This window comes from Myotis lucifugus, unplaced genomic scaffold (genome assembly GCF_000147115.1).
Source record: "Myotis lucifugus unplaced genomic scaffold, Myoluc2.0 scaffold_760, whole genome shotgun sequence".
In the NCBI taxonomy this organism is placed as follows: domain Eukaryota; kingdom Metazoa; phylum Chordata; class Mammalia; order Chiroptera; family Vespertilionidae; genus Myotis; species Myotis lucifugus.
In genome coordinates this window covers 1-23,386 of record NW_005871808.1, presented here as the reverse complement: position 1 = coordinate 23,386, position 23,386 = coordinate 1, and the positions used below count along the sequence as shown (strand labels likewise).

Below are 23,386 nucleotides of genomic sequence, written 5' to 3'. Positions count from 1 at the left end.
TGGTGCTCTCTGTCTTTCCCTCGCTTCCACTCTCCCTAAATATCAATGGAAAAATATCCTCAGGTGAGGAGTAACAACAACAACTACCATCACCTATTGGAATCACTCCGTGCCCTTCCAGGAAACGCTGGGCTTTCCTTTCCCGCGGGCGGAATCCATGCCTAGAGCAGCGACAGCCTCAGCCTTGTAGCTTTCACCCTCACACCACTGAGCTCTTCCTAACTCCCCACGTTTACATTCACGATTACAATTTGCCTGGATTCATCCACTCAGTGACTCATTCATCACGGTCGGGCCATTATGAGGACGGCATAGAGGTTCCTCAGAACTAAAATAGGGCTTTCCTAGGATCCTACACATCCTCTTACAGGCACGTGCGCTCACAGGGAATGAAGTCAGCTCCCGGAAGCCATGTCTGCGCTCCCAGGTTCAGTGCAGTGTCAGTCGAGACCTCCGGGATCAGACACGACCTCAGTATCTGCGAACAGATGAATGACAAAGACACGGCGGAGCACGCGACATGGAGTATTCCTCACCCCGGAGCCAGAAGCGCCTCCTGGAGGGTAAGCCTGGAGGACAGTGCGCCGGGGAGATGTGCCAGCCCAGGAGGTGAATGACACCGCCCGATCCCACACACACAGAGAATCCACATACCACTCACACAAGAGCAGGGGCTGCGTCGCCAGGGACAGGGTGGAGGACGTGGGAGATGTTGGTCAGAGGCTAGTGTCCCTGTGGGGCTGGATGATCGGAGGTCTGATGTGCGGCATGAGGACCATAGTTAATACTGGGAAACTCGAACAGAGTCGGTTTCAGATGCTCCGTCACCCCCAAATGGTGACTATACGAGGTGATGTGTTCACTGGTTTTACTGTAGCAATCATTTCTGTATCCTAGAGGCCCAGTCACGAATTCGCACACCAGTAGAGTCCCTCCACCTGGCCAGCAATCAGGCCGGTCAGGGCCATCTCGCCCAGTCCCGATCAGGGCCAGTGGCAGGGAAGGGATTGCAGGAGGGACCGTGGGAGGGCTCCAGGGCATGTCCAGCCCCATCTCGCCCAGTCCTGATAGGCCAGACCCTAGCAGCAAGCTAACCTACTGGTCAGAGCGTCTGCCCCCTAGTGGTCAGTGCACGTCATAAGCGGGCAGTTGAGTGGCCTTAGCATATCATTAGCATATTAGAGGCCCGGTGCACAAAATTTGTGCACTGGGGGGTGGGGTTCTCTCAGCCCAGCCTGCCCCTCTCACAGTCTGGGAGCCCTCAGTGGATGTCCTACTGACGGCCACAGTCAGGCAGCAGAGGCTCGGAGCAGGCGTCCTGTGTGTGTGTGTGTGTGTGTGTGTGTGAGTGTGTGTGTGTGTGTGTCTGCTGGGGGCCTGCCCCCAGCCACACCGTGGAGGCTTGGAGCAGGCGCCCCTCTGTGTTGATCTCTCAGGCTCCTGGCCTCCACTGTGTGTTTTTCTCTCCCTTGAGCTGTGGCCAGGGTGGGGTGCTGCCTGCAGGCTGCGCTTTCCTGCTCATGGATCACTGGATCACTGTAGAGACCCGGGGAAGGCCCACCTGGGTGCTGCCTGTGGGGAACTTTCCTGCTCTGGGATCGCCATGGCAATCCCAGGAGCAGGCCCACCTGGGGGCCACCCGCCCTCCGCACTTGCCTGCTCTGGGATCGCCATGGGGTCCCAGCTGGCAGCGGGGCTTAGGCAGCACACGGGGGTCCAGCTGGGGACGGGGCTTAGGCGCACGGGGCTTAGGCGGCACACGGGGGTCCGACTGGGGGCGGGGCTCAGGCGCACAAGGCTTAGGCGGCACAGGGGGGTCCTGGCTGGGGCAGGGCTTAGGTGATGCGATCGCGCCACCTAAGCCCGGCTGCCCAGGGCCGCACACGGGGCGAGGATGGCGTCTGGTGCTGGCCAGCCCTGCCTGCAGTATGCAAATTAGCCACCATCTTTGATGGAGGTTAGTTTGCATATGGCGCTGATTAGCCAATGGGAAGCGTAGCGAAGGTACGGTCAATTACCCTTTTTGTCTTTTATTAGATAGGATTACACTTTGGTTGAATGGACAACCAGACACTTAGCATATTAGGCTTTTATTATATAGGATGTATATCAGATCATCCTGTTTATACCTTACACAATACAATTTCTATTAAAATAGTAGACAAAAGAAAATAAATAAAAATATGTGGACCTTCGGACTCAGCCCCTTGGTGTGCATGGAGCACTAATGGATATTCTCAGCATATGGTTTGGTCGTGGTACAACTTAACTGTTGAGCTGCTCTTTCCTGGACGCTACACTTTCTGGAATTACCACTTAAGGGCACAAGTGACTCAGTCTACGTTCCGTCTAAACCAGGGCCATTTGAGATTTACATTTGGATCACTAATCATTTGAACAAGCCCTTTCCACTGGCCCATTATTCCTATTGAAAAGACGCTCTCATCTCATTACATTTCTGATCCAATTATGCTTCTGAAGTGCTTGTCGTGTGTCCTCTGTCTGAAACGTCCTCCATCCGGGGCACGTGGAGGGAGACGTCTTTACTGTCTACCACGTCGCTGGGACGTGCACACAGGCAGCTCTTGTAAAATCCACACCTGCACCCACGTCTCAGAGACGCACCTGCTTCCTCGCCCACCGTCACCATCCTCTTCATCATCCTCTCCAGTCTCGCCTTCTGTGGGCTTTTTTCTTTCTTAAAAAAGTATGTTTTTATTGATTACAGATAAGAAGGGAGAGGGAGAGAGAGATAGAAGCATCAATGATACGAGAGAATCACTGACCAGCTGCCTCCTGCACGCCCCACACTGGGGATCGAGCCCACAACCCAGGCCTGTGCCCTGAACAGGACTTGAACGTGACCTCCTGGTTCGTAGGTCGATGCTCATAGGTCGAGCCACGCCGGCCAGGCTCTGGGGACTTTTCTCTCAGGAAGTGCGTGCCGTGGAAACACATGACCAATGACAGCAAAATGCACCGACAACCGCAGAGCTCGACAAGGCCCCGCCGGCTTCACCCGTTGATCTGGGTCCTGTTTCCTCAGCAGGGGCCGCGTGGTCCTGCAGGCAGAGCTCCGAGCCCGTGTGCTGCCGGGGGGAGCGTGGACCCTGGGGGAGACATACGCTCGTCCAGCTTTAGGACCAGCGCCTGCGAGTGTGTGGCCACGGAACAGCGTCTGCTCCTGCTCCAGGCCCTTTATCCCATGAGAGGGGGCGACCCCCTGCCTCCCAGGACTGGGGCAGAATGACCAGTCACCCCACTGGCAGCGCCCCTTTCTTTCCGACTCCAGAAGCTCTGAGTTTTATAGTCATGAGGCCACGGGAATACGCCTCCCGAAACTAGATTTCAACGCCATAAATCTGATGCGATTTTATGGTTTGTACTTGGAGTATCTTCTGCAGTGTGACGGGGGGCCGGGGGGGGAGGGGGGCTGGGGGACGGGGGGCGTCCAAGCAAGTGGAGAGGTGGCGGCGTGGGGGGTCTCCGCGTGTGCCTTCAGAGCTTGCTGACCAGCACCTGCTGCTTCTCTCCCCCGAGGGGCAGGTGCCGCGGTGAAGGCTCAGCCTTTATTGGGGTGAAGCACCAGCTGCCCCTGAGTGGAGGCCGTGGTGGGGGCGGCACAGCAGGAGTCCGGGGCCCAGTCATTGCCGGTGGAGTCGCGCCCCCGGGCTGCCGGCCTGTGCGGGTGACATAAGAGAAAATGCATTTAACCCCAATCCAACCTCAGGCTGCCCGGGTGGGACCCGATCCTTTCCTGGCCGGCCTGTGACTGCGCGGCAGTTTTCTCCTAGTTACTCACAGACGTGCCTGTCAGATGCCGGGTGTTGTGGTCGCTCCAGACTCCTGTTTGTGTTGATTACTCTTACTGATTTCTCAAACTCCGCGCCGCCCGTCTCTCCCCTGACACAGCCGATACCCGGGCAGCCCCGTGCGGGGCGGGCCGTCCTCCGCACCCCGCGTCAGAGCGACGGGCCCAAGCGCGCTGGCTGGAGTATCCGCGGATACAGTTTCTGGCCACACTTTGTATTTTGTTCTCTTTTGGTTCTGGGTTTAATTTGCTTTAGACACCATGAATCTGATGAGATTTTATAATTTAGACTTGGGGTATCCTCTGGGATTGGTTTTCTTGTTAACTGAATACAAATGTCCTTCTTATGACATCACGTCTGAACGATACTTTCTAAATAGAAAATGATCATCTCATTTTATTTTCTTGGTTTCTCTTCCTTCAGCGTTTACAAATGCAGCCCCATTGCCCTTTGCCCTGTGTGCTGCCTCTGGGAGTCTGGCAGCAGTTTAACTCCTAATCGTGGTTGTCATCTCCTCTTTTGGTCAAGCTTCTAGAATCTTCCTTTATTGTTGGCTGTCTGGAATTTCACAGTAGTTCACCAAGGATGGGTGTTTGTGTTCCCTGGTGGGTGTGAGTGGCCCACAGAGGATTCTCCTTTTCCTGGGAGTGAGGGTGACCCAGGGTCTGGAGCAGGTTCTGGTTCCGGATCGGCCACGTGTTAGACCATTGAAATGGGGCGGGAACTCCGGCGACTCAGTTTTCTTGTCTGTGAAATGGTGTCACGATGGTGAGGTCGTTAAGAGGTAAATGAAACACTGGCAGGTTCCTTCCTGCATCTGAATCCCTGCTGCTGTGTTTATGTTTATCCGGCGAGCCCTCCCCTGAGGCATCAGCGCCGAGGGGAAGCGGGGAGGAAGGAGGGAACAGGAAGGGCATACGTGGTTTGAATTGTAGGGAAACAGGTGGGTGTTGGGGAGTCTCGTCCTTTATGATGATGGACCCATCATCTCAAGCACAAGGGTTTATAACTGGAAACGAAAGTGTGAAATCTGAAAACATGTTTTAAATAACAAATCCCGCCGCCTGTCTCCTGGTCTCGGTGCCCGTGGCTCCAGAGCTGACGTGGCAGCTCGTCTGAGAACAGCGTTTCCGGGGCAGACACAGCCAGCCACTCGTCTCTCCACGGACACCTGCTCCGTCCGGGGCCCAGGCGCGGAAGGAGCTGCGTTTACACTCCGTCCTCGGCTCCGCGCCGCTCCCAGAGCGCCTTGTGGATCAACCCCGGGCCTCGCCAGTTACATCAGGAGGAAATCCTGGATTAGGTGCAGGTTACTCAGACGCCCACAGCGTGGGAAACACACCTCATTCAGAGGAAGAGGAGAAGGTGGGTCCTTGGTTGAAGCTCTCACCGTCGCTCACATGGCTCCTTACCATGAGGTCATGCCCGGCAGCAAACAAGCGCAGTGGCAACCAAAGCGAAGGCTCACGCGGATGAAACGGCATCGGGCAGTGGGCTGTGGCCAGGGCTCCTGAGCCGGTGAGAGAGCAGGGGTGTGAGCCACCTGTGTTCGGGGAAGAATCTATTACGGAGCGTCTCTGAGCGGCCGCGTCCACATTCCACTCCTCCAGTCAGGCCTCATCGCTCTCGTTCGGCTGCAGAAGCCCCTGCCGCCGCCTCCACGGGAGCTGCTGGGACAGCATCTCGTCCAGGACAACAGCCGCCAGCGTCCGTGTGGCAGCGCCCCGGGCGGGGCCGAGGGACAGCGCAGGCCTCGGCGCCTCTGAGAGCCTGCAGCTCCCGGCCCGCGCGGTGGGTTGACTTTCTAGGGACTCGGCAGCATCCGAGCTCGGTCTGCCTGGGGCCGCGCTCCCGCCCGCACTCTGCACGGTCCGTTCCTTCTCATTGAATGTGTGTGTGTGTGGGGGGGGAGGGGACCGCACTCTGCGCCGTACGTTCCTTCTCATTGGATGTGTGTGTTGTGGCGGAGGGCGGGGGGCGGGGGGAGGCGCTGGTTAATACAGTCACAGAGGTTTCAGGTGTGCACGTCTGTAATCCAGCATCTGATGGCGTCTGTGTTCACCACCCAAGTCTCCTTCCGTCACCACTGATCCCCCTCTGCCCTCCTCTTCCTCCCCCCTTCCCTCTGCAGTCACCCGTTGTTGTCTGTGTCTGAGTCTTTCCTTTGTTTCTTTGCTTAATCTCTTCACCTTCTCACCCAGGCTCCCCGCCGCCCCCATGACAAACCTAGGCTTTGGGAGCCTGGCTTCCTGGGGTCCCGCGAGCCCGCTCCTCTGATGACACGAACTGAGTGGGCACGTGAGGGAGACGTGGTAGGTCCCACCAGTGACCCGCTGTGGCACCTGCATCCCCCAGGAGAGGGGGGGTGGGAAGACACCATGTTGGTGAAGTTAGGGGGGGGGGTGCCATGCCTTTGGCAGCAACGATGGGGAACTTCCTCTTTTATCAAACAGTCCTGCTCTGCTGCTGGGCTCTGGACATGTCTGAGGACTAGACCACCAGACACTGACCCTAATCCCGTATCACACCCAGCGCCTCGTCTCGTCCAAGGCGGCACTCCCAGACGTTGGGCACGAGAGCGCTTCCATCAGGTGACGGACGAGCCTGAAAAGCCACGTGACCCGAGAGGCAGCGTGGGAATGGGGCCGCTCCTGGGTTAGTCGTGTGCGTGTGTGTTTGGGGGGGGGGGGGGTCCTGAATTAGTTCCGTGACCTTGAGAAACTCGTGCACCAGCCAAGTTGTCAGCTTCCTCACGTGTGAAATCAGCTGTTTGGTCTGGATTTTCTCAGAGCCGAAGACCTCCTGGCTCTGAAGTGACAGGACTCGGTATGACAGGCAGGTGGTCAGCAGCATCCAGGTGCCGGCACAGGAGTGGCCACAGGACGTCCGCCTCCGTCCAGTGTTTCCCGTGTGCTCACTCCTCACTTTCCACACGAGAAGGACGGAAAACTGAGTCCTGAGTGGGGAGATGCAGAAGGAAATCAGAAGAAACACTGAACAGCGATCAAGTTAAATTAAAGCAGAAAATAAGGATAAAGTTCCTCCGAGCTCCTGCCCAGATGAAGGGAAATGTTGAAAGTAAAAAAGCCCGAAAGACAAGACAATCGCCTCGGGCCCCTTTCACCAGCGATCCCCTCTTTCCCTCCTGACAGCTCGCACTCCCGCCCTCACACGCCTTTGAAAGCCAATCAGAATAAAGCTCTTCAGAACCCCAGGGAACAGGTTAGTTCTTTCTGCCTTTGTATTTTCAAAGGACCTGTCCCCTCCGGCAGCTGTCCTCACGGGAGGCGTGGAAATCGGCCCAGGACTGAAGCAGGGGTCCCTTCCCGCTGGACTCCAGGGCCAGATGGGGAGGCTCGGCTCCCGCGGGGCTGCAGGGCTTGTTTCGTTCCCCGCACGTCCGTGTTCCGGGACTCTCACTCCAGGCATCCCCTGCCCACGGGGCTGACTGGCGTCTGAGCTTCAGACAGCCGCAGTCTCTGTTCCTGACAGTCCCTACGGCGCCTGTTCAAGGAGCGGCAACCCTTTTATCATCCCCTTTAAAGATGAGTCCCGTGACCCATTTCGCTAATAATGATGCGTGTCGCACCAGAGCCCTGGCACATGAAACCGCAGTGAACTCACTGAACAAATGTGCTGGATCCGCTGTGAGCCAGAGACGGAAGGGCGACCTCCTGGCCCTCGAGCGGCCAGAGGCACAGACACCGCTCAGCAGCGCAGAGTCCACCCAGGGACGCGCCCGGCACTGCTTAAGGAGGCAGGCGGGTGTGCGCGTCTCTTCAGCTGGGGCTCCATGAGCCCCCCTGCGTTCCAGACCAGCCAGGGGCTCACTCTCATGGAGAACTGCCACTTGCAGAACAGCAGGCAGAACACAGGCAACTGGGGAAGGGGCGTAGGGTGGCGAGGCCTCAGGGCCATCTGGTAAACCGAGTCCTGGTGTGGGGCGTCCGTCCGCCCAGTCTGTGCTTCGCTCTCCTTCAGAGCTCCTGTCGGCCTCTGGCCGTAGACGTAGTCAGTGCACCTGGACCGTGACTGCGAGCGATGCCAAGGGAGCTGTAGCGTGAAAAGGACCGGGCCTTTGGGAACCAGAGGAGGGAAGCGCCCTGCATGCAGATCTTTATTTCTTTCACCTCCTGTGCGCCTCCAAGCAGGTGGCCTAACCTCTCTGTGAATTAACTGAAATCAGTGCCTTGATGTCCCGCCTGTGAAATGTGGACCACGCTCATCAAATCATTGCAATATGTCTTGTCTGTTGTGATATGTATGTGTTTCTTACAGTCGGATAAACCATAGTAACAGAAGGCCTTTGCTTGGTGCATAGTAGCTGCGTGTGTGTGTGTGTGTGTGTGTGTGTGTGTGTGTGTGAGAGAGGGGGGGGGGCGATTGAGGGAATTGCCGGTGGGAGGGCAGAGAACAGCACAGTTGAGCAGCGTGACTGTATGAACAGAGCTCGGTCACTGGCCAGGCCCAAGTGTCCATGTGCCGACCTTGCCCTCGGAGCCCCTGCTGGCTGAACCGGGAGCCCAGCCCGGGTGACATCTGTCCCCCCTGCCAGGCGTGCCAGGGCTGGAAGCGCTGCTGAGCCTGGTCCAGGGGAGGCGAGGCCCCCCCAGCTGTGCCTCTCCTCCTTCCACCGCATCCCCCCAACCCGCCACACCCACAGAGGTGGAAACACAAGGAAAGGAACCTTCCAAGCTCAGGCTCTAGCGCTCCACTGGGTTGGTCCCTCCACAAGGGTCCTTTCCGTGTCCGCCGGCGTGTGCCTCCCCTGGCCCCTCCACTGCGCACCAGATGCCATCACGGGATTTTTAAAAATATATTTTTATTGATTTCAGAGGGAGAGAGATAGAAACACCAATGATGAGAGAGAATCATTGATCGGTTGCCTCCTGCACGCCCTCCACTGGGGATCAAGCCCACAACCCGGGCATGTGACCTGACCGGGAATGGAACCGTGACCTCCTGGGTCAGAGGTGGATGCTCAACCACTGCGCCAGGCCGGCTGGGCCGTCGTGTGATGTAGTCCTGACCCCATCAGCTCCTTCAGTGCAGGAAAGCAGCGGTCTGGCTTCCCATCTGCTGGGGGGTCAGGAGGTGGGGAGACCGCGTTGGAGGAGTGGCTGCTGGCGGTCCGGGTCCAGCCGGTGAGCAGGGCTCACTCGCCCTTGAGGCCCTGCGGCCACGGGTGGGAAGGAACATGTGCAGATCATCGAAATGGGGGCCAGGTGTGAGCACAGGAAGCCGCACATGAGTGCTGTACGTTGGGGTCCCGAGGTGACATCTATGAGCCCTGAGGGAACCGGGAGACGGGACAAGGCAGCGGGGCCTAAGGGATGTGAGCCAGGCGTGTGTCGGCAACGGGTGGGCGCAGGCGGAGCAAACAGAAAACGAGAGAAAACTGAGGGCCAACCCAGTGGAGCGCTGGAGCCTGAGCTTGGAAAGCCTGGGAGGGGCTGCGACCGGCGGATGCCGCGCTGCCGAGGCCCCCACTGCTGGGACTCAACAACAGCGTCCGGCAGCTCTGCCCCAGTCCCTGCTGTGGGAACTGCTCTGCATGGAAACTCCACCAGTCTTCATGGAAACATGCCCTAGTTTTCTGTTGGGGACGCTGAGGACCAGGGGCTCAGTGACTCCAAAGACCAGACAGACTGGGGGTCACAAGCAAGAGGCTGTTTACCTGGCAGGCGTGGCCCCGTGTCTGGGCTCCTCCCTCCCTCCCTCCCTCTGGGCCAGGTCCTTTCCCTCCCAGCTGGCTCCCTCCTGCCTCGCTGGCAGGCCCCCGGGAGCTCCGTGCTGTTCGCCGGGCCGCCTGGGAGCTCACAGCAAGGAGCGTCATCTGAGTCCTCCGGTCTAGTCCAGGACAGACAGCCCAGGGGAATGAAAAACGAGATTCGTCTTCAGAAATATACAGCCCGGCCAGCGTGGCTCAGTGGTTGAGTGTTGACCTATGAACCAGGCAGTCATGGTTCAATTCCCAGTCAGGGCACATGCCTGGGTTGTGGTCGAGTCCCCAGGAAGGGGTGTGAAGGAGGCAGCTGATCAATGATTCTCTCATCGTTGATGTTTCTATCTCTCCCTCTCCCTTCCTCTCTGAAGTCAATAAAAATCTAGAAAAAGAAATCTGCATCGCTGGGTCCACACGGCTGGAGAAGAGGTCCAAGAGTTACCTTCATGCACACGCCAGGGAAGGAAAAAGATCCTGAAGTGTTTTAGGAAGAAAACATTAAACGAGTCCATAAAGTTTATTTACAAACCAATAAAGTGGTTCAGCGATGAGGCCTCCCTCTCCAGTTAACTACGAAGATCCCCAGCGATTTACTGCGGGGGTCGCCTCTCCGGGAGCACAGACCCAAGTCTCATCATGAATGACACTGGCGGTCACGCCCAGTAATGAGGTCCCAGCAGGCCTCACTCTCACGGGCGGAGCGTGGGCTCTCGTCCACAGGATGGGAGAGGAGCCCCGGTTCAGTCTGAGGACCTGCATCTGCAGATACTTAAGCCAGAGATAGTTCACGCCCAGCAAGGGAAAGCACGGATAATCCAAGGAATCGGTCGAAGAGTGATTTTCATCAGTCAAGCACTCCACTGTGTTGGGTAAGACTGAGCATGGAACCCCCGTGACAAACCTTCTCCAGGAGAAATGAGCAGATCACGTTTATTGTGGACTTACAGGCATGACTTGGCGTTTGAATCTTAATTGTACCATCACTGACTAGTGGTCACGGTTTAGCAAGTCAATTAAATCTTGGTTTTCTGGGAGGGAAAAATCTAGATTATATCCCTGGCCTACAATAAGAAGTAAATGAGCTCATGGAGAACCAAGTGCTTTACAGATAAAGGACTTTATGATCCTGGTACCCAGTGGCCTCCCTAACCATTTCAGCATTAACATTCTGGGGTCTGAATTTCTCAAATAGGCTGGTGGCTCATTCAAGATGAGAGACGAGCACATGTATGGAGTCGCTTCTATGACTGAGTCACATACAAAGCACCCTTAATCTTCTATACACACAGCCCAACAGTCCCCAAAACTATCTTACTCTCTTTCTTTAAAAATGAAGAAACTAGGTATCTTATTTTGTTGTTGTGATGGTAAGTGGGATTATGTTTTAGTTTCTCTTGCTGAGAATTCATTATTGGTGTATAAAAATGGCATCAATTTCTGTTTATTAATTTTGTATCCTGCTCCTTTGCCGAGTTCATTTATTAAATCTAGTAGTTCTTTGGTGGAGTCTTTAGGGTTTTCTATACACAATATCATGTCATCTGTGAATAATGACAGTTTTACTTCCTCCTTTCCAATTTGGATGCCTTTTATTTCTTCTTGTCTGATGGCTGTGGCTAGCACTTCCAGTACTATCCTATATAATAAAAGCCTCATATGCTAAGTGTCTGGTTGTCCGGTTATCCATTCAACCAAAGTGTAATATGCTAACGATATACTAAGGTCGCTCAACCGCTCGCTATGATGTGCACTGACCACCAGGGACCAGACAGTCGACCTGTCAACCAGTTGCTATGATGTGCACTGACCATTAGGGGGCAGACACTCTGACCGGTAGGTTAGCTTGCTGCTGTGGTTCAGCTGATTGGGACTGAGCGAGATGGGCTGGACATGCCCTGGAGCCCTCCCACGGTCCCTCCCCGGCTGGCCAACCTCCCATGTCGCTCCCCGGCCCCAATTGTGTATTGGTGGGGTCCCTCAGCCTGGCCTGCACCCTCTCACAATCAGGGACCCCTCAGGGGATGTCGGAGAGCCGGTTTCAGCCTGATCCCACAGGCCAGGCCAAGGGATCCCACTGGTGCACTAATTCGTGCACTGGGCCTCTAGTGTGAATAAGTGGTGAAAGCAGACATCCCTGTCTTGTTCCTGTTCTTAGAGGAAATGGTTTTAGTTTTTGCCCATCGAGAATGATGTTGGCTATGGGTTTGTCATATATGGCCTTTATTATGTTGGGGTATGATCCCTCTATTCCCACTTTGCTGAGAGTTTTTAACAAAAATGAGTGCTAGATTTTGTTGAATGCTTTTTCTGTGTCTATTGATATGATCATGTGATTTTTATTCTTAGTTTTGTTTATGTGATGTCTCATATTTATTGATTTGTGAATATTGCACCAGCCTTGCATCCCCAGAATAAATCCCACTTGGTCATGGTGTATGATCTTTTTAATGTATGGCTGGATCCAGTTTGCTAATATTCTATTGAGGACTTTAGCATCTGCATTCATCAGGGATACTGACCTATACATTTCTTTCTTTCTAGTGTCTCAGAGGGCAGCGGGGAGGGGAGGGATCAGGGAAAGAGATTAACCAAACAACTCATATGTGTATATTCGTAGCCCATGGATATGGACAATAGTGTTGTGAAGTCCTAGAATGGGGTGAGGGCTGGTGGACAGTGGAAGTGATGGGCAGGGGGAGAATAGGGGACATCTGTAATAATGTCAAAAAATTAACTTTAAAAAAAAAACAAGCCTGGCCAGTGTGGCTCAGTGGTTGAGCATCGACCTATGAACCATGAGGTCACAGTTAAATTTCCCGTCAGGGCACATGGCCAGGTTGTGGGCTCCATCCCCAGTGTGAGGTGTACAGGAGGCAGCTGAGCAATGATTCCCTCTCATCATTGATGTTTCTATTTCTCTCTCCCTCTCCCTTCCTCTCTGAAATCATTAAAAAATAAATATTTAAAAACAAAAACAAACAAAATAGAGCAAAGAAAGGAGGGTGGCCAGTGAGCTCTGCCCCTGTCCGTGGTGCTGAGTAACTCTAGTCAGCTTGGTCCGAGCTGTTTCTCCTAATCCAGTGGTTCTCAACCTTCCTAATGCTGCGGCCCTTTAACACAGTTCCTCATGTTGTGGTGACCCCCAATTTCATTGTTACAAGTTGAACATAATTAAAGCATAGTGATGAATCACAAAAACAATATGTAATTATATATGTGTTTTCCGATGGTCTTAGGCGACCCCTGTGAAAGGGTCGTTCCACCCCCAAAGGGGTCGCGACCCACAGGTTGAGAACCACTATCCTAATCCCAGAATGCGGGGACTCTGCCCAACTTTCCTTTGCTTTTCATTTCTGTTCTTGATGACATTTTAACAGTGTTTACTCTGCCGTGGCATAAACAGAATCTGTCTTGTCTTTTAAAAGGAATAAGAAACGAACGTTCAGAGATCAGGTAACTCAACCGAGTTCACACAGGAAGAGTCAGAGGTAGGATGAACCGAGCGTCTGACTGTGAAATCGGCCCCCAGGCAGTGACTCCCCACCCTGCCCCTCCAGTCTTGAGCTCCCGCACCTGGATACGGCTGTGATGTAGGCTGGGACCTGCTTCCGACCGGGGAGCCCAGACTGACCGCGCCCACCGGCTCATGTTCTTATCAGTTGCCCCTTTGACCTGCAGTTTCCGTTCCACGTCTAAGGTATCTCCTACTTTCCGAATGTAAGTAGCACTTGCTCCCTGTATGATTTTGTTACAAATACTTTACGACGAGATTATGACAATCTTGTCGGAGCCCAGCAAACTAGAGTCCCGATCGGCCGGACCCCGACAATGTTCAGTTTTGAGCTTCAATATTTTCTTCAGTGGAAATAAATGAGATAAATCCCGATGCATACATTGAACTCACCTGGAAACTCAGTTTTGTCACTGCACACGTACCACTTACTGTGCAGGCGGCCTCTCGGGTAATTTAAGAGGATTTGTTCCCCATGCTGAGGAGTTTTCATCCGCCACGGTCATCTGAGCAGTGTTCTCACCAGCGTGGGTAGAATTCATCCCGGATCACATGGCACTTGAAGAATCCACTCATATGAAAACGGAAGGGAGCGTGGTGACCGCTGGGTATTCATTCCAGGAGTCAGACCAGGGGAGAGGTTCGAATCGCCGGCAGCTCTACGGGAAAAGCCGTGTTAGAGAGCTCCCCTTGTTTCCTCTTTCTTTCTCCTAAACAGCTTCCTAACCTCCTCTCCTTCTGGATCGCACTCTGAGCCTTTGAAAGCTGCTGTGTTGCAGAGAAATTCATTGCCAGCCTAACTCCTTCCCCAGATCACGGGTGGCGGCCAGGTCAGGGCTTCGTGTCCTTCAATGGCCTCATCCAAGGGCGCGGCAGGCACGGCTGTGTTTACCCCCAGGGCTCCGGGCCTCGGCACGACCAGAGGCGTCTATCAGATTAGCTCTCCTCCTCCCTGCCCTCCCGGGGGCACCTTCCCAATAAAGCCGTCTCTCCACTGGGCGTCTGTGCGTGTAAAGTGGTCTTTAAATGGGTGCTTTTCTTTAGCGACAGTGACGGGCTAATTTCCTAACCTTCCGCAGCACCTAGTGGGGTTCTGTAACGTCGCACACAAGCCCGTTTGGAAGAACAGGTCTCAAGAAGGGGGTAAATGCCCCCCGTTCAGACCCGGTAGACAGCCCTGGGTTTTTACATAGAACCAACGAGCGTAAAGAATTTCTAAACGTCAGCGTGGTTCTGCGGCTTCTGCCCCAGAGAGAACGCAGCTCGAGCTCAGGTCTACGGTCACTGGTGACGAGCCTTGTTCCTGTGGTTTCTGTTGTGTCCGTCCCACCGAGAGCTCTGCCCGCTAACGATCGCCACTCAGGCCATTTCTCCTCCTTCCTGACCTGTCATCCAGCCAAGCCCACTGGCCCCGGGACCCTGTGACACACACGGCTCTTCTGTCTCCTGTTTGCCGCGGACTCGGCGCCTTCTTCGCCTGGATATGAAGCCTGAAGGTGTCTCCACGTCTGTGCTCACCTTTCTCTCCAAGCCCGTGTCCTACTGCCCACCTTCCAGGCTGCTCAGCTGGCACAGCGCACCGTGTCCCTTTCTGTTGGAGCCTTTGCTCCTGGCCGTTGTAAGTGTCCCTTCGTCTTTCTGATGCCTGTTCTGCTTCTCTCTTGCCAAGGAGCCTTCTTGTGACCCAAAGACCCAAATCTATGGGCAACATGTTGTTCCTGAGAGTGTGTTTATTTACCTGCCTCCTTTTCGCACTGGGTTGGGGTTTGCCCGAGGCCAGAAAGTGTAAATGGTGCTTCTCGTCCCTAAGAGAACAGGGAGCACGGGAAGGAAGGGAATACAGACATCGAGCCAGCAGATGCGCCGACCCTGTCCCCAGGAGCTGTGGGCACTGCTCGGGCGCGGGCGCACTCAGTTGCTGACTCGGGCAGACAATGCAGTCGAGGAGACGTCGTATGCGGGACAGTCGCTCATAAGCTAGGAAAGGTGATTCACACCGAGACGTTTATTAACGTTTCGTTCTGCACAGACAGAGTCACATTCTGAGAACAGTAACTGCCAAGAAAGAACATACCTATTGACCATCCCAGAAGGTGTGCGTGGAGGAGGTCTTCCTCCAGACGCACTTGGAGAGGCAGGGTCTGCACCGCAGCCTGCACGCCGGGGCCATGCCAGGTCCTGGACAGGCTACGGACCACGGGCACCGGGAGGACAAAGGGAGGTGCACGGCGACCAGGAGGAGGGGGGGCGGGGGGTACAGCTTCAGTAGATGGATGTGAGGACGTGGCCTCCGCCACATGCCTTCAGTTACAAGTCCACACGCTCCACACCCTCTCCTGACCTGGCTCCGCCATCCTCCCGTGCCCCCCACATCTCCCGTGCTCCCCACATCTCCTCGTGCTCCCCGCATCTCCCCATGCCCCCCGCATCTCCCCGTGCTCCCCGCATCTCCCGTGCTCCCCGCATCTCCACGTGCTCCCCGCATCTCCCGTGCTCCCCGCATCTCCACGTGCCCCCCGCATCTCCCGTGCTCCCCGCATCTCCACGTGCTCTTGCGGGGCGCGTGCAGACTCCTGGTGCACAGCTTCCCGAGTCCTCTCCCTGGCTCCAGCCGCGCTGACCTGCCCTCGTTGCCATGGTGAATGCGTGCTGACCCAGATAGTGGCTCCTCTCAGCGCGGGTCTCACGCTACAATAGGGAGGGACGCGTGTATGGTTTGCCAGTTGAAGGGCCTGGAAGGTGGGCAGTAGGAGATGGACTTGGAGACAGAGGGTTAGCACAGACTTGGAGAAACCTTTACACTTGAATATCAAGGCTAAAAAGCCACCAGAAGCCAACAATGGTGACAAATTAGATGTGTTTTACAGGGTCTATCGGGCATGTGACCTTTTTAAAAAATATATATGTTTTTGTGGGTTTTTTAGAGAGAAAGGAAGCGAGAGGGAGGGAGAGTAAAACTTTGATGAGAGAGAAGCATCCCTCAGCTGCCTCCTGCAGGCCCCCTTCTGGGAACTGACCTGCTGAGTGCGTGGGATGCTCAGCCAACTGAGCCACACCGGCCGGGGCAAAATACATAAATATTGAGAAATGATTTTAACGTTTAAAAATATATATCAAGACTTTGATTTAGCATCATCGGTGAAGTTAAAGTGAAAACCTACCCTCGTCGCCATAAGATTTGGTTGTTTTGTTAACACTGTTTTCTTTTTAAAGAGAATACAGTTACTCACAGCCCAGCTCTGTGTCACATTTCTGTGTTTCCCGTGGCAGTGGTGCCTCTGTGCAAAGTGATTATAGGCCGGACACAAACTTTTACTTTCAAAGTCACGGGACATTTACCAAGAAACAGCATTTCCACATTGCTGAGATAAATCTTTTAACTTTCAGTAACTTTAGGACCATTTAGCCATGACTGTTGTCACTCCATTTATCAGAGAGTCTTATGTCTATCTTTGTACTATTTTCTCTTTTGTCCCAATAATAGGCTCATTCAAGATAGTGTCAAGTATTGTGATTTCCCGAGAAACTGTATAAACTTTTAGAACCTAAGAACCAAGGGGCTGAAGGAATGATTTTCAGAATCCACACCAGCAGCCAGTGCTCTGTGTGGGGGGGCTCTGGCCGCATCGCGGGTTTGCTGCTTGTCGCGGGAGCAGCACATGACTCCCCACTGAAACGCACCGCTGTCTGTGATGGGAACAGCAGGTCTCCCTTTTTAGAACGCGGTGGCGGTAACCGACTTTTGCCTTTATTTAAATTTAAAGGTCACTGTATACTAATCCGCTGGCCTTCTTTCCGAAGCCAGCCTGCAGGAAGTTAGTTGATGTTTTGTGTAGTAAAGAGGGCTTGGGCCCGGCTGGGTGGCTCAGTGGTTGAGCATTGACCTATGAACCAGGAGGTCATGGTTCAATTCCCCGTTAAGGCACATGCCTGGCTTGTGAGCTCCATCCCCTGTGTGCGGCGTGCAGGAGACAGCCAGACCATGATTCTCTCTCATCATTGATGTTCCTCTCTCTCCCTCCCTCTCTCTCCGTTCCTCTCTGAAATCAATTATATATATACATTTTTTTAAAATAGGGCTTCTCGTTATGGCACCACCTCTAACGATGTCTTTGCTGGAAAAGGCCATCCTCTGAGCCTTCAGAGCTCGTGTGCAGGAGATGGAAGCCAGAGGCCAGGGAACCCCCGGCGTGTCCCCTTGAGGAACAGGGACAGGGGCTCCAGGAAGCAGCAGGACCCGGAGGAGGACTCTCCCGCGGTGTCCCTCCAGCGCCCTCTACTGACGAGCTTCCCACGGAGCCGAGACAAGCACTGCAGGGTCCCAGCGCCTGGGTCCCAGCGAGGGCAGAGGGGGCAGAGGGCAGGTGCAGAGCCCAGAGGCTGGGAGCCGGACGGTGCACAAAGGAAACTCCTCGGTGCTATTGCAGGAAGCGCCCTGCTGGACACCACGCAGGACTGGCCGCTTTCATCCCCTTTCCGCCTCTTTTCTAATCTGTCTTGCTGAGCGGTCATCACTTCAGTGTTAACAGATCTTGGAAAGCAAAACCCATGTTATTTGAATGTTTTGCAAATACGTGAACGTCCCAGCACAGTGCACTGAGCAGGGGCACTCGGGGCGCCCGTGTGAGTGGGCGCCTCACAGCAGCCGGGGTCTCACCGGCAGGGCCTTCAGGGGTGCCCAGCACCCGCTTCCTCGCCATGGAAACGAGAAAGGCCAAAGCAGATGGGACTTTTTTAAGTGATGTGTCTCAGAAGATTTTTTAAATGTTTCAATTGCATCTATTCCAAGAAAAAACTTTAAAAATCTCTCTCTCTCTCTCTCTCTCTCTAGAGAATATATATCATTATTCTCTAGAATATATATATATATATATATCATTATTCTCTAGAATTTTCTTTTTTTTGGTTAATCCTCACCCAAGGATATGTTTCCATTGATTTTTAGAGAGGGTGGAAGAAAGGGGGAGAGACAGAAAAACATCGATCTGAGAGAAACACATCGACTGGTTGCCTCCTGCATGCACCCCAACTAGGGCCGGGGTCCTGCAACCGAGGTACGTGCCCTTGACCAGAATTGAACCCAGGACGCTTCAGTCCACAGGCCAGCGCTCTGCCCACTGAGCCAAACCGGCCAGGGCTCTCTCTTCTCTAGAATATTAATGACCCAGACCCTCCTGTTCTGGGAGGCGCTGTTGCCAACATCCCAGCTTCACTGAAGTCGCTGACACGGGTCCAGCATCACAGCCCAGGCAGAGGCCTGCGCTCGCCCACAGCCCCCCTCGGAGCCAGGGGCGCCCCACTCTGCGGATCCTGCAGTGTCGGCTTCGTGCCCTCGTCCTGCCGTCGCGACCTCATCAGTATGACAACGGGTCCAGCGCTGACGCTGCCGGTCTGTCCTGCTGTTCCCAGGGTGCACCGCCCGCTCAGTAGATCCTGGTGAATCCGCCCTCGCGCCCTCCATCTCCGCCGACCCCTGTCCCGTGTCGACAGGGCACCTGGGCTGGACCTCACCCACGCCGTTTGCAGAGCTCATCACGAGCGCAGCAGGAGAGCAGCTAATTATGAAAGGGGCTTGGTCAGCAGAGGGGCGGGTGTGCCCTGTGACGACGAGTGGTCTGAGAGGCCTAAGGAAGGAGCAGGCCGAACACAGCGTGGAACGAGGACACTGGACTCTCAGAACCAAACCCGATGTCCTGCCCGGTGTGGCTCCGTGGATAGAGCGTCGGCCTGCGGACTGAACGGTCCCAGGTTCAATTCCAGTCAAGGGCACATGCCCAGGTTGCGGGCTCGGTCCCCAGGAGGGGGCCTGGGGGAGGCAGCCAATCAGTGATTCTCTCTCATCATTGATGTTTCTATCTCTCCCTTCCTCTCTGAAATCAATAAAAATATATATTAAAGGGGAAAAAAGAACCAAACCAAGTCCATCTCAGGCTCTAATGCTTCGTTTCGAGTGGAGAATCGCGGTACGTGACCTGCCAGCTCCATCAAGGGCGTGTGAACATTAACGAGTCCGGGAGCGCCACGCCTCACTGAGCCACCACTGCAGATGCAGGGACTCGGTGACGCGGGAACGCCGTGCAGCCCAGACCGGCCGGCGCTGGGGCCGCATTCTGCTGGTAGCCCGAGGCTTCCTGGAGTCTGATCGGGTCCACGGCGCGGGTTCCGTGATTCTGTGTTCAAATGCAGGGATCCTTATCTCAGTCACTGTCCGGGTCACAGCCGCTTCTCACCGAATCCTCTCCCTCGTCAGCACTTCCTCTCGCCCTGCCTGGTGCCACGTGGACGCCGTGGGCTCCGGGCCCCGGGGAGGAGGGTGAGCGATCGCCCACAGAGCGGCTGCAGGGCAGGGGCAGGCCGCCTCTCTGGTCCGCGGAGGCCCTGGCTGCTGGCTTTCCCAGGCAAGGGGCTGCCCCGGCCGCCGCGAGCCCGCGAGGAGTGAGACAGACCCCAGGTGGCCCCAGCCAGAGGGGGCGGCCCCGGCCCCCCCTCGTGGGTGAAAGTGATCAGCAATCTCCAGAAGGCGCTAGCCAGGCAGTGCCTTGGTCCCGCTCACAGGCGGCTCACAAGCCCCCGCCTTCAGGTGAAATTTGGAAGTCAGTTCCCAATTTTCAGAAACTCTTTAAACTCCTCCTTCAGCACAGGGCGCGGGGCGGGGAACCCCGAGAAACACATCCCCTCCATCTTTCGCTCCCCACCGCAACCCTGATAGGAAACAAGCAGACAGACTCCTCCTTCCCTCCGGCAGCGGATGACAGAATGTCCTGATTGTCATGGTTTCCCACGAATGCTGTGATTGGGAAGGTTCTGGGTTCACACTGGGTCCCCTGAGAGTTCGGGTGGGATAGGCTGGGAGGACGCCTCACGCCATCAGCCTCACTCAGGACGACAGGAAGGTAGGCGGGTTGGTCGGCTTATGCTGACACAGCAAGTGAGGGTGTCACAGTTCCATTGCTCGGATTCAGACTACGCTGCACGTGTGTCTAGATCAGTGGTTCCCAAACTTATTTGGCCTACCGCCCCCTTTCCAGAAAAAATATTACTCAGCCCCTGGAAATTAATTTTTTTAAAATTTTAATAGCAGTTACTCATCGCCCCCAAATGCACCTGTGGCCATCACCGCCCCCCTGGATCACTGCAGCGCCCACCGGGGGGTGGTAGCGCCCACTTTGGGAATCACTGGTCTAGATGAACAGGGGTCATGATCAAAACAAAGGCTTGGGACCCTTTTGCACGTAGCTCACAGGACCTTGACGCCCCCTTTCCACGTCTGCAGGTGGTGGAGTCTGTGCCCACGACACGGACACGGTGAAGGAGACGCCGGGGCCCGGAGTCAGGTCTCGCTGTCAGTCCCGGGAGCTGCAGCAGAAAAGATGGAAGGACCCCACCGAGGAGCATCTTCAACAGGAGGGCGAGGGCGAAGGCCGCTCCCTCCTCCGTCGGGGATGAGATACGGGCAGCAGGGACAGAGGACACGCGTGCCTAGTTCTCTGCTGACCGGCGCTGAGCAGGGACCTGCTGAGGTGAGAGCTGACCGGCCTTTCCCGATGGAGCCGCCACAGGGACAGCAATGAGCCAAGTCTGCCCAGCAGACGAGGCTGCCTCGTCCTGCAGTTCCCACCGGTGCCCAGGCCTTCGCTGCTGCCATGGGGAGCTGGTGGTGCCACTGAGCGTGTGAGCTAATGAACGGGAGTGACGGGCTACGAAGCTGCCTCCGCGTGAGTCCTCCCCCCGCCCCCTCCACACGGCGGCCCCTTCCCCAGCGCTGGTGTCTGCTTCACGGAGCCAATGCCTCGCACGTTCCATTCACACACGTCACTTCCCTTCACGGACAACGCCACGCGTGCTTTCTTTTTTTTTCTTTTTTCATTTGTCTATAAAAAAAGGGGATGGCGCGGGCGCGGGGGCACAGACGGCTCCTGGCGCAGAGGCCGCAGGCGGAGACGAGGCGCCCTGAGAGCCGTGCTCTTCACCTTCGCCTCCGTGTGCACCTGGAATGCCGGGTACCTGCTGGCACAGCTCGTCCCAGACGCGCCCCTGTCCAGTGCCATCTACAGCGTCCGGAGCATTGGGGAGAGGCCCATCCTCAAAGCCCCGGCCCCCAAGAGGCAAAAATGCGACCACTGGTCCCCATGCCCCCCGAACACCTATGCTTACCGGTTGCTCAGCGGCGGGGGCAGGGACAAGTCCGCCAAAATCTGTTTGAGGACAAGCTGCTCATAGGAGAAAAGATTGGAAATGTTGGGAGAGGAATAAATCTTGCCATTGTCAGTTATGTGACTGGGAAAGTGATAGCAGCACGGCGTTTTGATATGTATGAAGGAGGTTACTCCGGACCCATGACCAAGTTCATTCAGGGCGCGCCTGCGAGGTCCCTGCTCTTCATGGGGACCCACGATGATGGCAGCAGCGACTGCAGGAGGACGCCAAGAAGACCATAGAAGCGCTTGGAAGCAAAGAAATCAGGAACATGCGGCTCAGGTCCAGCTGGGTATTTCTCACAGCGAAGGGCTTGGAACTTCCTGCAGGAATTGAGAGAGAGAAGATCAACCACTCTGATGTTGCAAAGAACAGATACCCGGGCTGGCCTGCAGAAATACAGATGGACGGCTGTGTGCCGAAAGAGCTGAGCTAACATTGTGCAGACTTAATAAATGTGTATTTTTATAGACAAATGAAAAAAAAAATCCTCCACACATGCCTTCTATTCTCTGTCCAGTGCAGGCTGCGGGATGCACGGCCCCCAGTGGCGGCAGCTCCAGGGCCAGGCGCGCGTGGGAAGGGGCCTGGGGCGAGCGGGACGCGGGTTCGCGGAGAGCACTCGAGCGCTGGAAACGCGTTTCATAAGCTCCTCGCCAGTAAGACCCTGGAGTTAATTTGGCAAAACCAACACCGGTGGGGCTGTGGTTTGAGGACAAAGGCGACGTGGGATCCATCACTGTCAGCAGGAGCCTCAGGCCCGAGAGCTCCCCGCGGAGACAGGCGTGGGTCTGGGCGGGACTCGGGTGCCCATCGAGCTCAGGCACGCGGGTCCGTAGACCCCGTAACCCACTGCCAAACGGGCTGCAGGAAGACACGCTGGCGGCCAAACCACCACCTGTCAACAGCTGAGCTCACACGCTCAGGGCTCCTGCGCTGTGACTTGTTCAAACCCAATGTGCTCCTGGTATTTCTTGCCTGAGTGGCCGGAGGGGGGGGGGGGGGGTTGTAATATGTTTTTATTGGTTTTTAGAGAGAGAGGAAGGGAGAGGGAGAGAGAGAAACACCGATGGTGCCCGCCCCACACTGGGGATCGAGCCCACCACCCGGGCCTGTGCCCTGACCGGGAATCGAACCGTGACCTCCTGGTTCATAGGTCGGTGCTCAACCGCGGAGCCCCGCCAGCCGGCCTCACCTTTGCTTTTATAGAGCTATGTCTCTACGTTCTTCAAACCAGAATTTATAGATCGTGGGCAGCGCCCCTACTGTGGGGAACACGCCCCAAAGCCCCCCTCCCAGTAGCTCTGGCTCCGGCTGAGCCAAGACGGTGCCAGGAGCAGCAGTTAGAACCCTGCACTGAGCAGGTGGCCCTCGGGCCGTGCTGCCGACCGCAGGGCGGGGAGTGCGAGGAGGTCACGCGATCATCCCAAGAGCCAGTTCGTCTACCTTTAGCCTTTTCCTAATTGGTTGTTTATTTGCCTTTAAGTTTCAGTTGTTCAGATGTATGTGTACTTCACGTCACAGTGTCCTCAAATGCTTTGGGATTGGCTATCACAGGCAGACTCCCTAAGACACTGTCCAATACCCGTGTGAATGCCAGTGCACGCAGGGGTGAGGGGTGACTAGAGAGCAGCCGTGCCCCACAGGCCCGGCGTGGTGAGCCGCCCCCGGCTCCTGGGGGTGAGGCGGGGAAGGTGATCCGTTTCTGCCACGTACACGAGGCTTTTTATAAAATACTTACCAAAGCTCCGATCGCCTTTCCGTTCCTCCCTGTACCCGACCGTCTGAGCTGTAAAGTGGAGTTTGAGAGAACTTTGTATAAAGTCCATACACAGTGGCTCTCAAATGTTTGTGAAATTCTTACCAGTTGTTCTGAAAATCAAATATTACCATGTAAAGTCATTGTATCAGAACTGAAATATTTATTCCTGGAAACAGTTTAATCTCATTCCATGTGACAGGCCTTTGCGCGGCACTTGTTGAATTTATTCTGTTACGTCATCACATAATGTGATCCCCCCAGAACCAAGGGATTATGTCACCCAAATGCTAGGGAAGCACCTCCCTTCTTGATCCGACTCCCCACATAGGCAGGAGGCACCCCCCGCACACGGGTGACATAGCGACAGCCTGTGTGATAGT

The 23,386-nt window shown here is 55.3% G+C and overlaps 1 protein-coding gene across 1 annotated transcript; it reads left to right on the top strand.

The window, feature by feature from the left end:
- Positions 1-520: 520 nt before the first annotated feature.
- On the top strand, positions 521-21,680 carry FAM3B (family with sequence similarity 3 member B). The gene is given in 7 exon segments (XM_014448088.1): positions 521-563; positions 18,458-18,623; positions 19,101-19,207; positions 20,322-20,468; positions 20,958-21,245; positions 21,248-21,454; positions 21,457-21,680. Coding segments are annotated over 7 exon segments (1,182 nt in total).
- Positions 21,681-23,386: the final 1,706 nt, after the last annotated feature.